This window comes from Dicentrarchus labrax, unplaced genomic scaffold (assembly GCF_905237075.1).
Source record: "Dicentrarchus labrax unplaced genomic scaffold, dlabrax2021, whole genome shotgun sequence".
Lineage (NCBI taxonomy): Eukaryota > Metazoa > Chordata > Actinopteri > Moronidae > Dicentrarchus > Dicentrarchus labrax.
In genome coordinates this window covers 4323058-4342429 of record NW_026136720.1, presented here as the reverse complement: position 1 = coordinate 4342429, position 19372 = coordinate 4323058, and the positions used below count along the sequence as shown (strand labels likewise).

Below are 19372 nucleotides of genomic sequence, written 5' to 3'. Positions count from 1 at the left end.
AAACCCAACACTCCAGGCCACTGGGACCAATCCCAAGAATGCTAAACACTCAGCAATACATATTCTTACAATTTTGTGGGTCCTCAGCATGGCAGTGTGATAAACAGTTGCAGATTTCAACATGAAGCTATTAAGAAATCTCATAACTCTCAGCTGCTGACCATCTTGTTTATCTTTAAAAGAAGAGAAGGCAACTTGCTTTTGACTGCTCCTCTTTTAATCATCTAATACCGCCGCTGAACGGTGACGGCGGAGAACTCTCTGACGAGCTGAATTGATTTGAGTCTGTCTGAAATAGCTTACAGGTCACCGTTACATGTGCGGGAAAAGTAATTCCAATGAATGACATGGATTATTAACTTCAGAGAGATTATGTGCCTGTGGGTAACCCATCAACACTAAATTAAATGCTGAACCGAACGCCACTAGAAGTGCATCACTCTGGGCAGAGGGGGAGGGAAAAAAAACATAATCATCCAAAATGTGAAGATCTGTCATGAGCTTATAAATGCTTTCATTAAGAATTTACATCAAATTAGTAGGGGTGACTGTGATGTTTTTATTAAAACATAAAAATGTAAACACATACAGTACATACACAGAATACATGAGTAGTTACCACTGAAGATACGAGACCACGGAGGCTGAACGTTTGTGATGAACGTGGACCAAAATGTCTTGAGATGAATTTCAGCAGGCTTTAGAGAAGTGTGTCTGGTCACCCTTTTCACATCTTTGTCTTTAAGAACAGTGCCATCTGCTGTTACAGAGGTAGAGGGGAGGGACCGCACACGTGTGTCCACACACACACACACTCACACTCACAGGAAGAGTGATCCTCGCTACAACTCACTGCAATGCAGCATAAAAAAACACCTGCACGCTGCTCATGTCAGCAGCAACGCCGTTTGTCTTTAGGGCTAGAAGAGCCAAGTTTATGCCACTTCTCTCTGGACAAATCAGCCTCCGAATATGAAGCCAATGACGCATGGGCTTAGACTGCTTAATCTCATGTGATGACTGAACTGTGTGGTTATACATCAAGACTAACTTGTGAACATTCAACAGATGAAATGTCGACAGGGGCCTTATACTGCACATTAAAACTACACAATTTGATCCGCAGCTGAGCTCTCTGATGGGTTTTTATGATCAATACACTGTTATTATATCCATCTGTATGGTTATGTGTGGTGAATCAGAATCAGGAACAGTTTTATTGCCAATAAAATTTTCTAATACAAGGAATTTGCCTTGGTAGCATTCATAATTTTTGTAAACAATACTGTGGTTTTCACATTTCTTCATCCGCTCGGTCGTACCAGCGAGTTAAAACAACTTCACCAACACCCCTTTCTCCGTTATGCTGTAGCTCGAACGAGATTGCAAGCTTTAAAGGAATACTTGCAAACGCTGGCGGCTGATGTCATGATGTCATAAAACTCTGTCACCAGAACCGCACCCCGGGGGCTTGAAATGATAATCGTAGCAGCTGCTTTGGTGAGCGGCTGACTCCAGGCCTCTTTCAGTAAGAAGCATTTACAGCGTGTGTAGCTTTTTGAAGGTGCAAAAAATAAAAAAAATGTCTCACCAGTTGCATAAAAATGTCTCTTCTCATTTAAAATACTCTTTGTAAGTGCTGTAATGCCACCATGTTACTGGTCCTGATAAGAAAAACAAGAAATATAACTGCTTTTAGAATAAACGTGTCTCCGTTAGTCTGAATGTCTGGAGGATGAGATGTGGTGCGTCTCGATCCGTCAGTGCTTTGAGGTGAGTGTTAGGGTGGAGGAGACACGGAAGATCTGAGGCAGCATATTGCTCAACTGGTAGAACATCTCCTCTGAGATACTCTGTCGATACAAAAGAGACACAACCAGGATTAGTGAGCGACAAGGGACCGAGATTTGTTGCAGCACCAATGTAAAGAAGACAAACTCATGTATACACGTTTGCTGTGACAATGGAAAGGGAAGCAATGAAACAAAAATACATCTGGACCGTTTGTGTACAGCCAAAGTGTTAACAGCCCCTGCGGTGGCCTTTAGTTCAACATCACAGGGTCTTTTCATCCTGAGGGAACAGTAGTCAAGATGCTCGAGTGATGTGAGCTCCGGCAGCTGTGACTTCAACGGGGGGGCGGAAACATACCGTGTCACTCTAAGCATCCCCACCCGTCAAATAAGAATGTTAAGTATTAATCTTTAAGCAGAAAACACAGTCACACTCGCATCCTTCAGCCACACACCAACACAGAGGGGTATATATTTAGCTAGCGCTCCTCTTTGAGGCGTAGGTGAAAACAAGAAGTGCTATTTTAAATAGCGTCTGAGCATGTTGACAGGAAGCCTATACAGTCGGAGTGCTTTGATGCCGCTGGTTTTTATCATCTTAACCTGTCAACATGAGATCTTGCTATAGGCTCTGCTGCCTTCCTGACAAACCACAATAGCTATAGGTATACAACATCCAGCTTAAAAATAAAGTAACAGTTATGCTTCATCCAGCGTTGAGGTCACAATTACTTGAGAAACTGATGACGCTGAACCTGAAGCAACATCTGTAAATTTGAATGCTATTTATAAAGACATAAGGTTAGACGTGGATATCCAAGTAAGTTTAAGATTACGCCTCGGTGTTGGGAATATACACGTTAATCTGTTTATATGTTATGTGGATGAGGGTCTGAGCTCTGTTTTATCACAGACATCAGTGCAAACAACCTAAAACTCTATTATCTATGATTTATGGTTATGCTTTTCAAACAGTCTCTTCATCTCCGCCTATGCTTAAAAGGTGTGTAACTGCACGACCAGGTGCGCCTTTTGTGATCTTGTGTACCAGTGAGGCCTTAAGTATACACTGTTGTTGAATTAACACAGAGATTTGCTGGCAAGCGAGTGCTCAAAGGGCCTCAGCTATAAGTTGTGAAACCAAAAATGCAGGTAGTACATTGTGCTCTCACCTTTGGCACTAGAAACTGGACAGTGCGTGATATACCTCCATCCCAGGAGGCCATCTCCATCATGAAGCCTGCAAATGAAAAAAGATTGGAAAGTGATACACATTTAACACAAAATCATCACTTTTAAATATCTATGTGTAATGTTTGTTGTATTAAGTTTAAAGTAAAGTAAACATTTTTTGTGTTTCTACCTGCACTCCCAAGCAAGAGAGGAACTGTTTTAGCAATCAACAGGAAGTAAGGGTGCCTCTTAGTTAAAACATATCACATTTTTGATCAGCTTCGCATTGTGGAAAATTCACAACACTGCCAGTAGACACACTGGTAAGTCTATCTCTTCGATTCTCTTTGCTGTTTGACTTTAAAGAAAGGTGTCCAGTACATGTTTTAAAAAGCTGAAAACCTCTGCTATCAAACTTCTGCATCACATCAACTCATTTTGAAAGGTGCAATGTAAAATGATGTTAGCATAATAGCCCCACAAAAAGAATCAATTAACTAATTTACAGTCATATAATATCAAACTCTGATCTTACCTTTGACACATTTGAAAACCAGCTCGGCTCTCTTAAGACACCACGGTATGGTCATCTCCTGCAGAGAGAGAAGAGATGAGAACACTGGATTGTTTTGTTTAGTGTGTTTAAAAAAAAATAAAGTGCAGCAAAACTAGTTCAGATATTACAATGTGATTATATGATAGTTTGTTGGCATGAAGACTGATTTTGATTAACTGGAGAGTGGCGATGGCCCAGACTCTGAATAGAAGTAATGATGCACTTCGATTTAGACGTAAGTAACATTTTATTAAAAAGAAATACTATTAATCGTAAATTATAAAACATGTATACCTTTTATAGGTCTCTGATTAGAGCAAATAAGGTATTGTTATCATCATTATTTCTATTATTTACCTCTTTTTCAATTCCATAGATGTAAACCAAAATCCCCTTTCATTTTGTTCTCTTCTTTTCAAATTGAAGCTATTCATTTATTTGTTTACTTATTATAATTGCTTATTTATCACAGAAAGCACAATTTTTGTTGGTGGTATCAATGCTGAGTCATATTAACAGTTAAAATTGTACATTGTACATTACTTAACTCCTTAGGGGTCTGAGTCTCATATACATATTAAGTAGGTCACACGCAAAGTCTCCTGTCAGGTGACTGTATCTATGCAGAACTAGCCCTTCTTATAAAGGCAACTTCTCATGTCCCTTCAGTTCGGAGTGTGTTTGGCTCCAGGCCGCCGGCTGCACACAGTGACCTCAGCAGGCAGTCATCTCTGCAGTCAACCTTTGCTCAGGGCGAGGAGAATCAGATAGGTGGAGTCTCTCCCAAACACACACACACACAAACACAAACACACAAAGCCTTTCACCCACTTAGAAATGTGTTCCAAGTCAACAAACTGGATCCATGAACTGGAGGCAGGAGAGCCATCCAGGCCCACATTTAGCCCCCTGTCAGCCGTGTCTCAACATAAACTGCACAGGCTTGAGCAATGTGTCTTTGACGAATTAACAATAGGATAGTATACTCAAGAGTTTTTCATCATAACTGAGGCTGGTACCGGCAGCGACTGAGGCAAGGACAGGCATTCCTTACAACCAGAAACGTGAACATAACAGTTGTGAAATTGGGCCTCATTGTCTGTGAACCGGTTTTCAATTTCATCTCCGCAAACGTCTAAACTTGCATTAGTGTAGTATTAAGCAATTCTTCTGTGTTCCTTTTGCCTCAAACTGTAAATACTCAAGGGAAAAAAAAGAATAAAACATTTTAAAATGGGAATAAGGGGCCCGGCTCAGTTGTTTTAAACGCCGAAACACAAGAATAGGCTTGTACGAACAGGCAAACATCTCCACTAAATGGCCGACGAGACCCAAAAGAAGGATGATGGATGGAAAGTTTTGATGTGAAACCAGAAGCTATCAATTAAAGTTCCTTTGGTTCCTGAGGCTTCAAAAGTTAGAAGTCCTTGGTTATGTAAACAAAGACTCTTGATTAGACATGAGAAGAAAAACTGCACTGGGCATGTTGTAGCATGAGTGCACTCCAGACTTGGCTTGCTTAGAATTTACTTTCCATCTTAATGGTATTTTCAGTTTATTAAGTTTTAATGTGTATTCAGTTGAAGGTCTAAGAAGGAGATGCTATTCAGGGTAAAAGAAAATCCCAATTCCATTAATTTTCAGCAGATCAAATAAAAAATAAAAAGATTTTTCTAATTTCCAGATATAAGAAGAAAATTCCACCTCATTGTGAGTGGATATTTGCCTTCACTCTGCTTGATTTGGGCTCAGTTCATCAGTCACTGAAAGCACTCTCTGTTACTCTTCCCTGTGTGAGTTCAGAGCGCTGCTGCACACTCTGAGTAAACAGAAGAGTTCACGACTCTCTCTCCTTTGCCCTCCTGGTTTTAAACCTGGAAAATGTTAAGCTGTAGGCCAAACTCACAGCCAGTGCCTTGACAAGCCAGACCACAGCTGAGGATGCAGTGCATAAACAAGCAGAGGCAGAATGAAAGGCAAGAAATTGTGACTACGCCATCGGGTTACGACCACGGAAACAGCAGGCTTTTCTTCCCCTTCCATCACAAACAATCACAAACTACTGAGGCTTAACACAGAAGTACAAGACCAAAGCAGACAGAAGATGATACTAATGGGGTTTATGATGAAGGTTCAAGAGCTGAATCTTCCCAGCTCAAGTGTTGTTGAGCAACACTGAATCCCTATCAGTTCCCAGGGTGGCGTTCTCTAGCCAAACGTGACCCTGAACTCCCGAGAGTGTATATAATGGTGGATGTTACGATATCTTTTGAGACCATTGAACTGTAAATGGTCAGGTTGGTTTGGTCAAGTGCATTCAGACTACTACCACCACTTGGAGAAGTTGGAAGTTTCACCATTTATCCATTACTTTCAGCTTAATATCTCAAGCATTATTCATTTTTAAGCTAACTATTTGAACCATTTAACTGTTTGGACTTCTCCGCTTGCTTGCCAACTACTTTTTATAGTCAGGTACAGAGGATAATTTGACTTCATATAGTACTTTATTTTCAAAAATTAGTAGAGCCGTACGCTGACAGACGCAGAAGAGCTCCCTGGGGTACAAGAACCCAAGACACCTTACTCACCTGAGGTACAAATTCACTAAATCTCACAGGATCACCGAATACAGAGCTAGTTGTGAGAAATGCTTACACTGCAGCCGTTTCCTAATCTGTTTAAGTCAAGTGTTTGATAGCCAACAATTGCACTGTCCAACTCAAACATTTACCTTGTTAGACGCTCTATTTTCTCCTATGCTCCATTTGGAGAAATCTGATGAACATTTTACACAGTTTTTGGAGCTGTACAAAGGAACTTGTGGAGTTTTAGATGTTTTAGTATGTTTGCTTATACTAGCGTCCACTGTGCTTCTCTTACCTCCGACATGTCGTGGACCAGCAGCAGCGGTACGGTGACGGTGGTGATGTCATGTGTGCAGCAGACTTTCAGGATGTTCCTCAAGCCCATGATGGCCGGGTCCCGGGCCGTGATGTTCCCCGACCGCACGTTGTCGTCCACGCACAGGTGGAAGACAGAATGGACCTCTGACAGGTTGGAGTGGCGCGAGATGTAAAACTCACCTTAGGGAAGAGACAGCAGGTACAGCATGTAAGTGTGTGATATTTGAAATAAGCTACGGAGAACGAGTATGGGCTAAAAACAATAAATCAGTGAGTCAATCTAAGTCAGTGTAAAAAATATATTACCTGGTAAGATATTGGATGGATTTCTTTCCACATTTTTGTTCTTATCATCACCGCCATTCCTTGGAATCTCTGCAAGGACACAGAATTCAAAATATACAATCAGAATGCATGTGAAATATCTCAGGAGGACACTTCATGGCACTAGCAGCTGGAATTTCCTTGAAAGGTTTGTAAGCTAGAAAGAATGTTTCTATATACAGCTCAACTCTGTGAACCACTCAGCCCATGCTGTGATAAGGATCTGGACATAGGTTCCTGTCAACACAGTAGCAGCGACGTAAAGTGTCTTCTACTTCCTGACAATTTAATCCCCCTCTCAAACTGCTGGCATGTCCCTCACATTCTCCAACTTTGTGCGAATGTTTGCAGTGAAAGTGTTTGTACTGCACTACACTGTGAGTCGTGTATGTAGTTGCACTTCCCCCTCGGTTCATTCTTTTGACTTTTACTCTCATGCTCCTTCAAAATAAGAGATAAGGATTCTCTTTCTTGTCTTGCTTAACATCAAATCAGATAAATTAGAGATCACCCACAAAGTGAGTATGCCCTGTATGTCGAGAGTAACTTCAGCAAAACACAACTCTAAGATGGTACAACAACTTGTATCCTGTTGCTCTGTGTCTCCGTGGCATGAATAACAATGTTAGTTAGGCATTTTATAGTGCATAGCTGGCTAAAAAAAGGCACCCCGGCTGTCTGGGATAATCACTTTTCCTCAGCAGCGTCTGTGTCCAGGTCTTTAGCTACACTTCTTGTGGAATGCAGATTCACGGAGGCCTCAGCCTCACCAGTCTTGCCTTCCTCTTTCTAACCTTCTTCCACATTACAGCTGTGTTGACAGTGGGACACAAGGAGCAGCCAAAAGCCTCACCAGGTTGTTCTTTCTGCTTGCTGCTCCGCTGGGCTCGGGCATAGAGCACCACCTGCTGCACCTCCTCCAGCTGCCCCTCCAGACAGGGAAAGTGGAAGTCTGTACACTCCTTCGCCACAGTTGCAAAGTCTGGGAGTCAACACAGAGCAGGTCAAAATCACGTCTATGCAGACCTCATCTCTGTAATTATGTCTGCATACTATACTACCACTCAAGAGTTAAAGGTGACTGAAGTGCCTGATCTTTAAACAAATCATTTCAAGAGGTGTGAAAGAATATGAATACATACATTACAATACATTGGTGCCAAAATATCACAAAGTTCAAAGAATTCTTATGGAAAATATCCATAACATATCCAACAGCTACATTTTATAGCAAATGTTCTACAAAAAAACACCCCAGGTTGTCCAAGTGTCCCTCTAAGACTCTGCCCTGACCTCTCTTGATGCCACTGTAGGAGTTGACCCTGTTGTCGACCAACAACACCAGACCGCAGAGTGAGGACGAGTAGAGCGAAAGGGCCGTCTGTAGCCGCCTCAGCTTTGCTCCACTGCTGCCGTGCCGCCGGTGCTTACAGAAGTCCAGCACGTCTGCCCGGACCAGCCGCAGGTTGTGCATCGTCTTCAGCTGTGCTCCTGAAATATATATATTTAAAAAAAATATTATACATTTTACTGTAGTTCACATCTGTTGGACACATATTTACACTCTTATACTACCAAAAATAGAATGTAGTGGAAGTGCTGAATGAACATGGTTACAGTTAATACTTGTTTGAAGTCAGGCACCTAAGTGTATGGTGAAACTCTCCTCCAGCTGAGGCTGCTCCTCAAACATCCTGGCCCCAGAGTCTGCGGGCTCCGACAGCTGGCTGGGCTGCACTTTAATCTCCTCACTGGAAATCAATCAGTAAAGAGATCCATCAAATCTAGTACACCTGATGTAGGTTTTATAGGTCCAATGAAAGAACCATCCAGAGAAAAGAGAAAATGAAATGCAGGCATAATATTTTAGTATTTTATAAAATAATTGTTATGCTGCCTGGAATATGACATTATTGAACATAAAGGGTACTTTTCACACTTTTAAAAGGAAAAATCCTCCAATTCAGCATCTGTTTTCGTGGCTTCTTCTTGGACTATAAATACAATAAAACAGGAAATAATATAGCGTGCCGTTTGACAGATACTTAGTTGTAAGCATTATCTGTTTTCATTTCAGCACTTCATTGACAAAAAGTGAGAAAACATTCAGCTTGAACTCTGGTTGTAGTTTTCCTTTACGGGCTACAGCTTTAAAAAAATGCCTATTTACAAAGTGTTCAAAGTGCTGATGTAGAAGTATTAAGTTCCACCCACACATAGCAAGATAATGATATTCATCATTAGGAAAAACTGATGCAGGGTCAGCATATTGTCTGAGAAGCTCTTAGCATACAGGTCCTGGTGGTATCTGTGTTTTGATGGAATATCCAATATATGCCGAGGAGTGGAAGACCTGAATTTAAACCACCACTGTGTGGGATCACATTACTGTTAAGCACTATTAGACTTCTTATCCCAAGATGCCAGTCATAACTGATACTGCAAAGCGGAGCATCAGTCAAACTAAGATGAGTTTTTGACCTCTTGTAATCACTTCAATTTCTATGTAAATGGAGCCTGTTCTTCAAAGGGCCAGCAGACACGTCGTGTTTTGGATTACTGCTGCAGAAGTCCGTTAGTTAAGGGACCAGTTTGATCTCTGGGCAAGATTCAGTAAGACTTTCCCATTAAAACAATTCACATAAGGGATATAAGCATTTTATTTGTACGTTTTAAGGTTTAAAAATAACTCTACCATTCTTAATCCCTCTACAAATAACCTTAAGCTGAACTTAAACCTCATAGGCCAAACAAGCCAAAGCCTCTACACAGATGGCTCACTGTCAGTGAATAAATATCACGAAGTGCCTTCTCACAATGCCACTCCAACGCCTCACACTGCATTCATCCTCGCCTGCACTGCAGCTTTTCTTTTTCCACCTAATAAGAATATAAGCGCCCGACTCCAGCTGCCATTATCTTGGATCACCTGCTTTGGCTTTACCCTGACATATAAGAAAAAGAGTGAGTGACAGAACTGAAAGAGCCTGTTCAGGTGCATATGGGAGTAAAGTGAGCGTACAGATACCAGATGTGTGTACACAAACAAAGTTTATGCTTCAGTATACACAAATATAACATGTTAACAGTCTGTTTGAGTAGATACACAAACACAAACAGACAAACCCACTTAATTTGGCTGCTGTTGTTGGACTTCTGCAGGTCCTGGTGCAGTTTGATGACCCACTCCTGATACTCCTGCTTTTGAATGTCTGTAACTTGCTTCAGCTCACTGGCCCACTTGTTCTCCAATACCTGCTCAAAAAAGACAAAAAGTAAAAAAAACCCAAAAAACTGAGGAACTTTTTTTATGAAGACAGCATACTTTCACTAGTCAGCTAGGGCTAATCTGAACCTGTAGTTGGAAAATTCCCCAAATGAATCCCCTGCCATGTCTGTGGAGAAATGATAACTTTGTACCTGGATCAAGGTACGCCTGCTTTTAACACTTCTACAGAGCATCCTGACTTCTTTTTTTTTTTACCTGCTGTGCGTCAAAGTGTTGCGAGGCAACTGCATTTACGTCATGGTCACTCAAAGTGTTCCCCAGCTCATGCATCACTTTGTCCATTTCAGCTGCTTGCCTGCCACACACAAAACATTCGTTCATTTAATACATCATCTATACAACTGAAAAACAGAGCCATGTGCTATTTCAACACAAGTTAAGAACACCGTGGGTTAGATGGCTTAAGAAATAGAAAGACAATAACTCATTGGCATAACAAGGTGCAAAAAGGATTTTCTGTTTACCTTTAGGTGTAAACTGAAACCTAGTGATTCCACCATCATGAGTAAAATGTGCAAAGCAGCAGTGTAATAAGTACAAGGAAATATCTTTATAAAAGCAAAGTAGAGAAAAGTCTCAGTGTCAAAGCCCAGACACCAGTGAGAGATAAAGAAACACAACATTAACACCTTTAAGTCATTTATACAGGGTTGGTATAAATGACTTAAAGGCCCATTTAGGAGGATCAAGTGGCAGAAATGTAATTTAATATTCATAGGTATGTTTTCATTAGTGTGTAATCGCCTGAAAATAATAATCATAGTGGAGGTTTTTTTTTAAACCTTAGAATGAGACGGTTTTATCTACAGAGGGAGCGGGTCCTCTTGTTGAACCACCATGTTTCTACAGTAGCCCAGAACGGACAAACCAAACACTGTGGGATGGTGTGGAAGCTGTCAACCTCTGGACCGACAGCATCTGAAAAAAGGTGGGTCTCAGTCCACTTGCAAGTGGGTGCATTTGTGGTTTGAAAGCAAAACAGACCAACAGATTTTATGATAGTAAATCTGTGATTTCAGCAGGAATTAAAAAGCTATACTACTATTAGATCCATCTGCTGATTGTGAACAGAAGATCCATCTGCAGCCTGTAAAACCCCCCGGGGCAAACAAATTGGTGGTTTTGGGCTATATAAATAAAATCCCTCAGTAACTATCTCCTTAAAAAGTTGGTGTGAACAACAATGTATAATGTTTAATCTTGGTCGGGACCAAATGAACCAATCTTCTTAGGGTGCAAAAGCACCTAGAAGAATACAGCTTTAGCCATACACTATGTAAATATACAAATAAAGATGGGGGAGAAATAATATCCAAGGATCCAGGCAATAACACCAACCTCTCCTGCAGCTTCTTAATCTCCATGTCTCTCTCACTGATGAGCTCGGAGATGCTAACAAAGTAGTTGTGCTCCAGGTTGAGAAGGGTATCAGAGGCAGGGGAGTGGATCAGCTCATGGTAAACATCGGCAAAGTCCTCATCCCAACTGGGCTCTTCGGGCCGAGCGTGCTCCAGTGTGGTCTGAAAACAGCGATAGAAGAAAGGAGTGTTTGCAAGAGGCAGCAGCAAATGGTTACAAAAAAGGCGGAAAGAAATGGCTTCACTGTTTGAAACTAATCACTTCTGGGTGATAATCTGCGGCACTTGCTGTGAGTCAGCGAGATGCTCAGAAGAATAAAATCAAGGACACATGAACAGGCTCTACCTTATGAGCGACAGCCGCCCCTCGAAATAAATAAACTGCAGGGGTGGAATGAGAGATAGAGGGAATATAATACCAACACATTTTGAATGTTTTGCTCCGCTCAGTAAACCAGGGCAGTTGATGCACCCCATCCATAATTAGAGAAGCAACATAAGAGTATTCAGAATCTGAAACTCCTCTATTTATACGGGCTCAGGAATCTTCAGGCCACAAACACGATGGACACTGGAAGGCTTCCATGTGTATTTCTGTGTGACTGCAGTAAAATGTTAACGGGTAGCCAGTCCTAAATGTCTGAGTGCAGTGGGTCAGAGGCTTCACAACACAAGCCGAGTTAGCCCTCGTCTTTCTATAAATGCCCCTGCCTGGGAAGAGTAAAACTAAATGATCTTATTGACCTTTTTTAAAACACGAAATAAGAGACAGTCACTTTCATTAAGAAGACCATGCTTAGTTTAATTATAAAACCCCATAGTTCACGTCTTGGTGTCACTACACTGTTTGTTTTGTATTGATCCAAAACATAAAAATGATCACTCTTTTCTCAATATGTGCAACCGCCCGCCACATATTGGATCACCGGGAAGAAACGCATTAAAGTGTAACCAAGTGCAATGGAGAGACATTAAACACAGCACTTGGGCTTATGCAATGAGATTTCTTTTTCCCAGGAACTCATGAATAATCAATTTGCAGATGCACTGCACTTCTTCTGTTTAAATTACTTTAATGATCCATGACTGCCTCGAAGTTAGAGGGAGCATCCGAGGGCACTTGAATACAGACACATGGATACAATGTGCTGAGCAGCCGGTGGTCTGAAATTTACTTTATGGAACACCTGCCAAGAATAAAACGTGCTGTACATATTCTACATATATGTATCTAGCTAAAGTTTTTATTTTTTTAACAATCTGTCTAATGATGTACCAGAAAATTCGAAGTGCAAAACAGCATTTTGAAGCCACAAACAGAAACTGTCAGACCTGATACGCTCATCCAGGCAGCAAACAGGAGGGGAACTGCAGAGAAGTTTATACGGCATGTGATTGATTGATTGATTAATCACAGAGGCAGCAAACAAACTGACTTTGAAACAGGTTACGTTTATGTGGATGGTCTCATTCAGTCAATAAACTGATGTTTATGCCATTATTCTCCAATCTAATGATGTTAGTCTACAACAGACTTTCCTTTCTTTCCTGTGAATATTGAGGTTTTTTTTTATATTTAGTACGTTTTTATACAATCCCCTCTCTGTATTGTGTATTTTATGATTTTTTAAATAATCATACATACTTAATAGGCTTATTTTTTATTAACAAGAGTGAATATATCTTCACCATGCCCTTATCCTGTGAGATTATTTACAATTTTATATCTTAATTAATAGTCTTAACTTTTAAAATAACAATTTAATTTAGTTTTCTTCACAAGAATGAATATAATGCTGAGATATAGGCCGACTGTGTATTTTTTTAATTGAAGAAGATCCCTGTGAAGCTCTGGCGACCCCTAGTGGGGGTCAGAACCAGTGTTAAAAGCAACTAATAGCTATTAAAAACCCTGAGATCAGATTTTAGACACAATAACATACTGATATGTGTTTATCACCTCCACATAAGACCGGGTCCATGCGTTCGTGAGCTGGTTTACATCCACATCTCCCGTTGTGAGTCTCTGCAGGGCCAGCTCTGCCTCTCTGTCATAATCCAGGATGGTCTCGTTCTCGATGAAGGTGGAAAGCGAGGTTTTCAGCTCTGCAGGGGCGGGGGGTGGGTGGAGAGGGGGAGGTGCACACGCAGCAAAAAAAACAGTCACTTAAAAATTTTTTCATTTCTGTGGAAAGCCAAGAGTTACACTGCAAAATCAATGAGCTGGACCCAATCCATCCGTTTAGGTTTCACACTAATAGCATGCATGCTGACAGTATCATCTCTTCCCCCGGAGCACGTGTAGAGAGACATTATTCGAGGGGATTAGGCTCAAATAAACAGAATCTGATGTTTCTTCTATATAATATAATTTTAACAGTCTCCAATTATCAATGTATGGTCAGTTCTTGTGTGTTTTATAGGAGTACAGTGTAACATTGTCAACTGCAAATAAGGATGAACTAACTATTATCACTAAGGATTAATCTGTCGACCATTTTCTTGATTCATTGATTAGTTGTTCCATAAGATGTTGAAAAATTGTGAAAAAGGTTGATCACTGTTGAGCCCAAAGAGATTTTCTATTTTAAAAAATGACTTAATTCGAGTATTCGATCATCACGATAGTTGGTGATTAATAGTTGACAACTAATTGATCAATCGACTAGTTGTTGCAGCTCTTATAGGAATACTGTAAAACTTCCAATAAAAGCAGGGTCCCTAATAGATGCAGGTCTCTTTTAAAAGCCTGGTGTGGCTACACGTTTTGACAAATAAACGCAGGTCTCTAATAGAGGCCTGGTCTGGATTTTATAGAAATTATCTGGATGTATAAAAACCTCTTAAAACCTTGAGCGAGTTTTAAGTCGTTTCAATCTCTTACACAAATATAAATGTTTAAACTTCTGTCAGTATGTACATAATGCACATCATTAGATCAGTTATAGATTCTCCACAATTCGATCGTTCGCTAGATTTTACGAAAACGATCAACAACAAAAGTATAACGTTAATTCATTCTGACTTACTGGTAAACACGGTAAACAAGAGAGACCTCTGAAGTGACCGTAATCATCATGTTAGTTGTCAAATTTGCTCAACAGAAGCAGCAGTTAAGAGTTTAGTTTAGTTTTGTGCCAAAGGAATTAAAGGCCTGTCCCAAATAGAGGCCTGTCCCCAATAAAGGCAGGGGGAGTTCAGTGATTTAAGCAAAACATTTACGGTATATGTTTGGTTTTTAGATTCGTTGATTTCCTTTCAAATACAAGCTGGGGACAGAGTTATACATACGAGCCCTAACAAGTTTCCCCATTCAAGCGTTAGCGTTAAGGCTGTACATTATATGGTTAATGTTAGAGTAATGGTAGTGGTTGCAGTTAGAGATTTAAAAGTGGAGCAGGGAGTTGCATGAGAAAAACAAAGGTTGGGTAACTTTATCCTTAAAATGGATTCTGTTTTACTGAGTGACAATCTCACCATGTTCTATGTAGCAGGGTATTTTATGTAGCAGCATCAGGCGTCCATGAAGGTCACTGATGTTCTCTTGAACAGGAAACTGCAGAGGCACTTTGAGGACACAATTGTGTTTCCCTGCCTTGAACTCAAAGACAAACTCCTTCTCAGCAGTAGTGTTCGCTTTGCCTTTGTTCTTCTTCATGGCTGCAGCTGAAAAATACAACGGCTGCGTCAGTTAAACATGAATGAACTACAAATAGTCTGCTTTGATTATAATGTGCGTCGGGAAAAAAAAAAAAAAAAACTTTCCACATTAAAATCCTTTTAAAAAAAAGGTATCTACTCCTTCTACCTCATTAAAACTTCCAGAATCTATGAATATGGGTTTTGTTTCATTTGTTTTTCTTAAGTTTCAAGTCTCTACATCACACTGCATACGTTGCCTACTGGACCAGGGTTGACTTTCAAACTATTTGTGTCCCACCCCTTAAAAACCTGATTTCCACTGAGCACAGAGAAACTTTCCACTTTCAGCAGATGAATGTGAAAACATATAACTTATATCTTTGCACACTTGCAGTATCATTGTGTCACACTTGCACATTCCCTTAACAATACTGCAAAATAAAAGTCGCGCAAACTATACAGCTCTTCATTTATATAAGTAACAATCATATTGTCTTTATTTTCATAATTATTTATATTTTTCTATGTACAGTGGGTACGGAAAGTATTCAGGCCCCTTTAAATTTTTCACTCTTTGTTTCTTTGCAGCCATTTGCTAAAATCAAAAAAGTTTATTTTATTTCTCATTAATGTACACTCAGCACCCCATCTTGACAGAAAAAAAACAGAAATGTAGAAATTTTTGCAAATTTATTAAAAAAGAAAAACTGAAACATCACATGGTCATAAGTATTCAGACCCTTTGCTCAGTATTGAGTAGAAGCACCCTTTTGAGCTACTACAGCCATGAGTCTTCTTGATGCAACAAGTTTTCCACACCATTCTTCCTTGCAGATCCTCTCCAGTTCTGTCAGGTTGGATGGTGAACGTTGGTGGACAGCCATTTTCAGATCTCTCCAGAGATGCTCAATTGGGTTTAGGTCAGGGCTCTGGCTGGGCCAGTCAAGAATGGTCACAGAGTTGTTCCGAAGCCACTCCTTTGTTATTTTAGCTGTGTGCTTAGGGTTATTGTCTTGTTGGAAGGTGAACCTTCGGCCCAGTCTGAGGTCCTGAGCACTCTGGAAGAGGTTTTCTTCCAGGATATCTCTGTACTTGGCCGCATTCATCTTTCCTTCAATTGCAACCAGTCGTCCTGTCCCTGCAGCTGAAAAACATCCCCATAGCCTGATGCTGCCACCACCATGTTTCACTGTTGGGATTGTATTGGGCAGGTGATGAGCAGTGCCTGGTTCTCTCCACACATACCGCTTTGAATTAACGCCAAAAAGTTCAATCTTGGTCTCATCAGACCAGAGAATCTTATTTCTCATAGTCTGGGAGTCCTTCATGTGTTTTTTGGCAAACTCTATGCGGGCTTTCATATGTCTTGCACTGAGGAGAGGCTTCCGTCGGGCCACTCTGCCATAAAGCCCCGACTGGTGCAGGGCTGCAGTGATAGCTGACTTTGTGGAACTTTCTCCCATCTCCCTACTGCATCTCTGGAGCTCAGCCACAGTGATCTTTGGGTTCTTCTTTACCTCTCTCACCAAGGCTCTTCTCCCACGATTGCTCAGTTTGGCTGGACGGCCAGGTCTAGGAAGAGTTCTGGTCGTCCCAAACTTCTTCCATTTAAGGATTATGGAGGCCACTGTGCTCTTAGGAACCTTGAGTGCTGCAGAAATTCTTTTGTAACCTTGGCCAGATCTGTGCCTTGCCACAATTCTGTCTCTGAGCTCCTTGGGCAGTTCCTTCGACCTCATGATTCTCATTTGCTCTGACGTGCACTGTGAGCTGTAAGATCTTATATAGACAGGTGTGTGCCTTTCCTAATCAAGTCCAATCAGTTTAATTTAACACAGCTGGACTCCAATGAAGGAGCAGAACCATCTCAAGGAGGATCAGAAGAAATGGACAGCAGGTGAGTTAAATATGAGTGTCACAGCAAAGGGTCTGAATACTTATGACCATGTGATATTTCAGTTTTTCTTTTTTAATAAATTTGCAAAAATTTCTACATTTCTGTTTTTTTCTGTCAAGATGGGGTGCTGAGTGTACATTAATGAGAAATAAAATGAACTTTTTTGATTTTAGCAAATGGCTGCAAAGAAACAAAGAGTGAAACATTTTAAAGGGGTCTGAATACTTCCCGTACCCACTGTATATTCTTTTGCACTTGTATGTGAAAACCTACTTGGCAATAAACCTGATTCTGATTAACAGGAACACAAAGAGCCACACAGAGTCTGAGGGTCTAATGGACTATTATACAGTAAAAAAACAAATCAATATATACAATAATAATAATAATAATACTCTAGGAATAATAACCTTCTCGCTGAGGAGAGGGAATAATAAAAATACCCAACCACCACAGAGAAAGCAGCATCCCCCCACACAGCAAGACTTCTTTACTAATAACGTGTTTAATTGTAACTACCAAAAGACAAGTGAGCTCCAGTGGCTACAATCAATATGTTTAATATCTGACCTAAATCCCTGTTACATGTCAGCCACGTTTGTCCTGTTACTGAAGCTGGATGTAGAGTTAGTCAGCTCCCTGTTCGCTCACGTTTCGGTTGGAAGCTGAAACGAATAAAAGAGAGGCACTGTGTTCGCTTTGCTCGGTTTCTAACCTGTAAATGTTGTAATAGAAGACTTACCTGGGGGTATGAATGGTGGCGTTTCCTGTTGCAGAGAGCCTTCTCCTCCTGTTTGGGTCGGTCAGCTGACTGCAGCGGAGGGAGGCGGCCGGACACTAAACAGCACTTTCGCGACAGCTTTTTATTTTTTATTGTGCATCAGAACCGCTAAAGTCTGTGTTTGAAAGATTAATAAATCATCAAAGTGTGTATATATATATTTTTTAGTTGCTATTTTTCCACGTACAAAGCAGATTGTCACGAATCTATTGATCCTAAAGCGCAATTTACGAGGCCGTGTATCGTTGTGCACCAGCGCCCCCTGCTGGCTGGTTTATGAATGACTTACTATAAAGATAAAGATAATAAACATTAGTTTTTATGTAATACTTTCTGTGGAGCTGTGTGAAACCTCATTAATAACAATAAATAATTATCAATATTAAAAAAAAATAATCCTACTTCATATTAAATAAATAATAGTTTGTGGCCTCTTAATGAAGATGTTTTATAGTTTCACTTCATCATCTCAGGAGAGGTTGGAGATTCTTCTTTTTCTTTATTTTATGGCAGATAGGAGATTAATCTTGTATATAGAGAGAACTATATGATCTCAAAGAGATTCACATCCTCCTCTTCTATCATAGAGCCCACTCAAGATAGAAAATATATATATATATATATATATATAAAGCATACTTTTAATTATAAGAAGCTTAACCGTATAAGTATGTTTCTTGATCTAAGTTTACCAAATCAGGATCCTTTTGAGGAAAGTTAAACTTTTTAAAGTGTACTATTATTCATTTATATATTTGTGTCTTTGTCTAACTTGATATTATATATTATATAATAATTCTACAAGCAACAACTGAAAGAGAAAGTAAGTTTACACTCAGGCTGTATACTAGATGTTTGTTTTAGTGACAGCTGACTACTACACCGTCTAACAGAAAATAACTTACTACACCTGTATGACTTTCACTACTTTTATAAATATAGGTGGAGGAAGGAATAAGGAACACTTATTTATTTCATGAGTTTCATTACTGTCTGAAGTCAAGCAAATACTACTGGGCCTTTTGTGGTGAAATTAATATGCGAGAGTGTCCCCACTTCCCCAGGAAGCACTACCACATCATCTGTTTTCATTTCATAGACAATAACAAATAAAATACTGTTGCACATTGAGCAGTTGATATAATTATTATTAATAATAATAATAATAATAATAAATACAGAAAAGTACAATACAACCATAACTTGTGAATCCAGTTCAAACTTTGTATAAAGTGTGTGTGTGTGTGTGTGTGTGTGTGTGTGTGTGTGTAAGACTGTTATATAATGTTACGTCTTACTTGACCGCGTGTGCCCGTGCGCGCGCGTGCGTAAGTGTGCACGTTCATAAACGCGTGCGTGTGTTTTCTTTAAGTTTGAGCGCGTAAGGGACTGCGTACAAACACCACGCTTTACAACATCCGGATTACCCCGTCTTCTTACAACCCTAAAAAAATTTTTTTTAAATATAATAATTAACATAAAATTAATATCCAACTACGATACAATAAAAAAAATATATATTATAAATTATCTATCGATTTTAAAACACTAATTTTTCGTGTGAATTGTATCGAGAATTTGCACACGGTCCCTTCGACGGTTGAACCGTCCCGTCATACCTCGCGTGGCCAACGGCTCTCTCCGCCGAGCGCT

General features: G+C 40.1%; 1 protein-coding gene across 2 annotated transcripts; it reads right to left on the bottom strand.

Moving 5' to 3' along the window:
- Positions 1 to 535: 535 nt before the first annotated feature.
- Positions 536 to 18905, bottom strand: cunh12orf4 (chromosome unknown C12orf4 homolog). 2 transcript variants are annotated; one of them, XM_051382294.1, is made up of 15 exons: positions 17681 to 18905; positions 17509 to 17603; positions 14877 to 15065; positions 13360 to 13505; positions 11380 to 11561; positions 10237 to 10336; positions 9883 to 10007; positions 8397 to 8503; positions 8046 to 8243; positions 7606 to 7734; positions 6735 to 6803; positions 6406 to 6608; positions 3502 to 3559; positions 2966 to 3033; positions 536 to 1853 (listed from the first exon to the last, which is right to left on the bottom strand). In XM_051382294.1, exons 3-15 carry the CDS (start codon positions 15055 to 15057, stop codon positions 1761 to 1763), a joined length of 1659 nt encoding a protein of 552 aa, XP_051238254.1. In that variant the 5' UTR covers positions 15058 to 15065; positions 17509 to 17603; positions 17681 to 18905; the 3' UTR covers positions 536 to 1760. The 2 variants fall into 2 exon arrangements, with proteins under 2 accessions (XP_051238254.1, XP_051238253.1); XM_051382293.1 differs by lacking the exon at positions 17509 to 17603 and having other exon boundaries at positions 17681 to 18899.
- Between the last annotated feature and the right edge of the window lie 467 nt (positions 18906 to 19372).